General features: G+C 37.8%; 2 protein-coding genes across 2 annotated transcripts in view; both read right to left on the bottom strand.

Moving 5' to 3' along the window:
* egf (epidermal growth factor) overlaps window positions 1-1,867 on the bottom strand; it is a 13,198-nt gene extending 11,331 nt beyond the window's left edge. Inside the window, 1 exon segment of the mRNA XM_025062994.1 lies at window positions 1,514-1,867. Coding sequence (XP_024918762.1) covers window positions 1,514-1,640 — 127 coding nt within the window. The 5' untranslated portion in view covers window positions 1,641-1,867.
* A 2,286-nt stretch (window positions 1,868-4,153) lies between these two features.
* Window positions 4,154-5,427, bottom strand: part of lrit3a (info leucine-rich repeat, immunoglobulin-like and transmembrane domains 3a) — a 4,242-nt gene continuing 2,968 nt past the window's right edge. Inside the window, exons 3-4 of the mRNA XM_025062995.1 lie at window positions 5,379-5,427; window positions 4,154-5,297 (exon numbers count right to left, since the gene is read on the bottom strand). The exon at window positions 5,379-5,427 is cut by the window's right edge and continues 254 nt beyond it. Of these exons, the coding sequence (XP_024918763.1) occupies window positions 4,267-5,297; window positions 5,379-5,427 (1,080 nt within the window). The 3' untranslated portion in view covers window positions 4,154-4,266. The remainder of the gene's footprint in view (window positions 5,298-5,378) is intronic.

Genomic DNA, 5,427 nt, shown 5'->3' with positions numbered 1-5,427 from the left:
GCTGTATATGTTTTTATTCTTATCTTTAATTCACCCTGCACCTTGTAGTGACCGAATATGTCATACAATACAATGTAGTATTAACTTGTAGTATTAGGGCCTTTTTAATTTTTAGTACCTTTTCTGATATGTTAACTAGAAAGTCTTACATTGTTCACAAAAAGTTTACTTGTCTAGAATTCCACCGATTTGTAAGCCACAGTCACAGGTCCGAACGTGACATCCATATGCATTCGCTTTTTAAACTGCTATTGACAAAAGGTCTGCACTCTACTACAGCCATAGCTACTCCTTCAAACTCCCTGGAATGGAGAAAATGACAGCCACAGCAGACAAACAACATAATAGAATGTCTTGGCCTGGCTGCTTAATATGGGAATTGATGCTGAGTTGCTAAGAAACCCTCTGATGAATCACTGACGGATAAGTTCATGTGGTGGTCAACATGCTTTTAAACCTCCGAAGTCCAGGTCACAGGATGTTAATGAGATACACAGTGTTATTATAACAATGAATGAGTATTTTTCTGATGTAAGTCATGGACACAGATTTGACTGTTTTCATTTATATTTTAACGTGTTATTGTTGCTGTTCATTAAATTCACTGTTTGACAAGGCCTTAAATGACCATACATAAATTATTATTAGTATTATATATAAATTAATAATAATCACTCTATTTTTAGGTGACTGTGGTTTGCATTAAAAAAAAAAAAAGACAATGCTAACATGATTTCTAAAGGAAGAAGTTGTTTGATGTTATAAAATCCCAATCATCTAGAAAGACTCATGAAGTCTGCTGTTACAGAAATGCTGGTGAGGCAAATTGTTTTACTAAAATGTAGTCTATGATTAGATTTTACATTACATTTCATTTGGTATTTGGGTTATTAGTGAATGACTGGCTTCTTTATTTCATTAAAACATTTTGGGGGAATGCCAACCACTTTTTATCCACTGACCAGAAGAACAACGGAAAGAGAAATGCCAGTGGTTGTGAATTATCTTTTATGGCACATGCTGCTGTTGCAGTCATGTAAACTTTTACACTTGGATGCCAGAAAGTATTTCTTAACAATACTAATACATTTTACCTAAAGGTGCCTTCTAAGACTCTTAAAGTCACCAAAACGAGGGACATTGAAAGGTTTGAGAATAAGTCATCGTGTCTTACAACAACATAAGCTGTTTTTGAAACAAATTATTTTTGTTTATATGGGTTAATTGTTATTGATGAGCTTCATATTATGTTTTTGTGGAAATAACACAAACATAGATGATTTGACAACATTTACTCAACTATTTTGAGGATTAGAATTTACTTACTGTTGATTTGACCTGTTAGAAATAAGATCTATTTTAAATATCACAATTATATTTAGCCTTTTTCAGTTATTTGTCTGAACATCATTAGCTTCAGATTAAGAACTAAGAGACATCCAGTAGTTAACACAGAAAATCCAGTGGTTAACACTGGGGTTGTCAGTCTGTACCGTAAAGTTGTCAAACTCACCCACGCAGCTGCTGTTTTTTCCCTCGTGTGACAGACGTTCATCCCAGCAAGCTGCTCCTGGGGCCATGGCTCCAGAGCCTTGCACCATGACAAAGATAAGTGCTGCTGTGATCCTGGCAGCCAACATAATCCTCTGCCTTGCCCCTGCACTGTGAGCTGCACTTGCTTACTGTATCTCAGGCATTTTCATCAACAAAACTGCTGCACAAAGTTTTCTTAAGACAAAGAGTCTCCTTACAGACTGATGGGAGCATTGTTAAAGGCGTCAAACAGCTTTGAAAGTCAGGAGATGAAACTCCAGTAAATTGTTAAAAGACTAAAGGAAGAGCGATGAACAGGATGATGCTGTTATGACAAAAAAAAAAAACAAAAAAAAAAACAAAAAAAAAAACAAAAAAAAAAACAAAAAAAAAAACAAAAAAAAAAACAAAAAAAAAAACAAAAAAAAAAACAAAAAAACAACAACAACAAAAAAACCTAAAAAAACCTCAGCACAGAATCCTGCTCACTACCTGCTGTGGCCCCCAAGGTTCCAGTCTGTTTTGGAAGCAAAGATTGAAATTCCTGACACCCCTGTGGTAAATTTTACAAGTGCTAGTCCAGCGTCGGAGCTAGATCTTCTTTAAGTTGCTCCTGGTGCCTCTAGGAGAATGTGGAATATGCAGCAAATGAAGCTGGGCTGAAGATGGGTTTCTTCTTAATCAGAAGTCCGCCCGACCCCACCCACTGACCCATGTTTTTTAGACAGTACTCATTCCTGACATACTCTTTTATTATTGTTTCTTGGGAGAAAAACAGAATGCATGACCTAAACATACAGTAGAGGCACATTTTTTAAATCAAGCCAACAATGGATGCATATTATATGTTAATGGAGGCCAGTGTACGAGATTGTTTCCTATTGACGTCTGTTTGTTAACCATTTAGTGAAATTAGTCATTTTTTTTGGAAATGACATGGACGTGGACAGAGACAATTATCTCTGGATTGTTTTCCTCTTTCTACGAGGAGAACAAATGACAGACAGCGGTGGTCAAAACCTCTATTCATACTCTTAATGACTGGGATATTGTCAGCAGCAACGTCACCATGAATCGGGAGGAGAAGATTTACAAGGCTGAGAAAGTTGCCTTGTCCCAGACTCTTGTCTGCTGCCTGAAGGGCACTGACCTTTTCCCATGATGTGTCACGAATGAAAATAGTATCTGTTATTTCACTTAGGCTGACAATCACACGGAAGAACAGTGACAGATGGATTTGAATCAGTGGCAACTGACATTATTGTACAGCACCTCTTAAATGTCAACAAATGTCACTGTTTTTCTAATGCCAGCTATGTACATCGCTTTGAGGACGTTGGTTGGTATAAGTGGCTGCAAACTACGACTAAGGACAATTGTTGTTATTTTCTGGCTTATTGTTGTTATTGGCAAACATTTATACAACATGATAGAGATTCTTTAACACTTTAACTGTTTCTCTACATTGTATGCTCTTTTGTAAGCATTGACTACCAGATCCACATATCCATCCATTTTCCACACTTTCCTTTGCTGTGGTCTGGGGAGGAGGGTGGAGCCAATCTTAGCTGTAGCTGTAAACCAGGGAGAGTGAGGTCCACCCTGGACAGTTCGCCTGTCTATCGCAGGGTCATACAAAAACAGACTTTTTGCTACTTTTGGAAAATAAACTTCCTGGTTCCTCTTATTGATTAATTTATCGAATTTCCTTGGGTAGAGTAAGTTACCTTTGGTTTTTCAGGGCGAACCTAACTGACATGTCAGTCTACCAAAATGAAAAACTTTAACATTAAATACATTAAACAACAAAAGATACCAGTATTAAAGCTATCTCTATGTCTGATTGTTAGCTGCACCCACTATTTTACTGCCAAAGTTAAATGTAACAAGATGCCTTTTGTATGTTGTCAGAAAAGCGTACATACAGTACATTCTAGAAAGCCGGTAGTCAGTAACAAGGCTATATATAGAGACAACAATCCACACTCTGTCAAATCAAAGGTCAGTTGAGATTGTCCAATTAAACTAATCCTTAACCTGCATGACTTTTAACTGTGGGAATGATCCTTGAGTAACTTGCATGGACAGAAACAGAAACAGAATTCCACAGTTTTTTGTTAATGTTCTATAAAAAAATACAACTTATTTACATACAAAATACACACCTTATAAAATTTTACATTTTACCATGAACACACCAACAGTTATTTTTTCCTCTTCCGTAAGGCAACAGTCAGGCTGACGTTACAAGCGACAATAATTGTTGTAACATCATGGTAGGGACAAAAGCAGTGCCATGTCTGTAGAGCATAGAAAAAGTGGACTGATCCATGTAATTTACAAATAAAATTCTAATTTGATCTAATGTTTTCCAAAAATGTTACAAATATGAATCTTGTTTCCATTTTTAGATGGACCACATGATACTTTGGCAATGAGATAACATTGATTATCAAACACTGTTCATACAATGTGTTTGTATCTCACTTGTCCAACAAAGGTGCTTAGTTGGACAAGTTTTTCTCTAGTACAAATATAAGGCTTCAAAACCAAGAACAAGACCACTGCCTGATAGAATTTAGGAGTCTGAGATATAAAAAAATAAATGAACCATATTAAATTTACCAAGGACTTCATAGTTAATATGTTGTGTTTTTGCTGTTAGACAAGGCATTCAGATTTCTTTATGTTTTTCTAATGTGGCATTTGGTTGTTGGCCTTGGACTTCTGACATCAGCACAGATACTCACACCTGGAACTGTCACTCTTATAGGTCATCTGAGAGTCAATGCTAGACCTAGAGCAAAGCAGCAGCCGCTCAGAATCATATGTAGGCCGTCTTGTCCATAGCTCGGTTGCCCGAGGGTTCAAAGTTCTTTGTTTCATTGAAATTGTCTCGAACTTGACATAGCTCTCTTTTCCAAGCTCGTCCTCATTCAGAGGTGTGTTTTGCCCTTTGCAATACAGTGCAAGAATCTTGTAGAGCAAGAAACCAATGAGTGGCACAATCAAAACACAGGCAATTCCACCTATAATTAAAAAAAACTGGCTTTGCCCACTGTCATCGGCATCGTCAAGTGTGTAGAAGTCAATGCAGGGATCTTTTCCAGCATCACTGCCTTTTGCTATGAGACAAACAGAGTATCTCATACCAGCAGACAGTCCTTCTAAAAGAAGTTTTCCACTACCAGCCTTTGTTTCCTCTGTCCTTTTGGTGTCGTCTTCACCGTACGGTGAATATACTACTGTAAGTGGAGCATCGTTTGGCAACCCATCTGCCGTCCAGAGCAACACTGCACTCTCGCATGTTTCTTCTACAATTGCTAGGTCTTTAATAGACTTTGATGAACCACTTTTTTTGCTTTTTTCATCTGCTGCGAGTTTTCGCCCGTTGTCTCCTTTTTGAGGTTTGCTTTGCTTGATGGGGCCTTTCTGTGAACCATTGCTCAAAGTTGGTTTTGTCTTCTGAGGAATTGTAGTTTCTGTTGTCAATGTTTTTGAAAGAACAGTGGCTGTTTCAACGGGATATACAGAAGTCACAGTGGGAGTTACTGCGGTGCTTTGGCCAGTTAGTCCAGTGCCAAGCTCTTGTTCTACTGTGGCTGTTGTGGTACTGATGGTGCCAACAACCGAGAGAGAAATGGTTGCCTCGGCACTTCCAGCAAAGTTCTTAGCATTGCAGCTGTAGTTCCCAGAATCTTTGTACAATATTCCATTCAAACTCATAATAGACCATCTAATGCCTTCTCCAGGTGATTCCTGAACTGTATGGATAAAAAAAAAAGGTCATTAAAGAACTTACTTCTTAGAGATAGATCTTGGCCTGTTAGCTTGTTTAAACATACCTGTGTTGTTGACTGCTGAGCTGTCTGACTTTGACCAGTAAAGCATTGG

Source organism: Cynoglossus semilaevis, chromosome 15 (genome assembly GCF_000523025.1).
Source record: "Cynoglossus semilaevis isolate Cse_v1.0 chromosome 15, Cse_v1.0, whole genome shotgun sequence".
Taxonomy (NCBI): Eukaryota; Metazoa; Chordata; class Actinopteri; order Pleuronectiformes; family Cynoglossidae; genus Cynoglossus; species Cynoglossus semilaevis.
The sequence above is the reverse complement of the archived record's forward strand: the minus strand, read 5'-3'. Positions and strand labels throughout refer to the sequence as shown.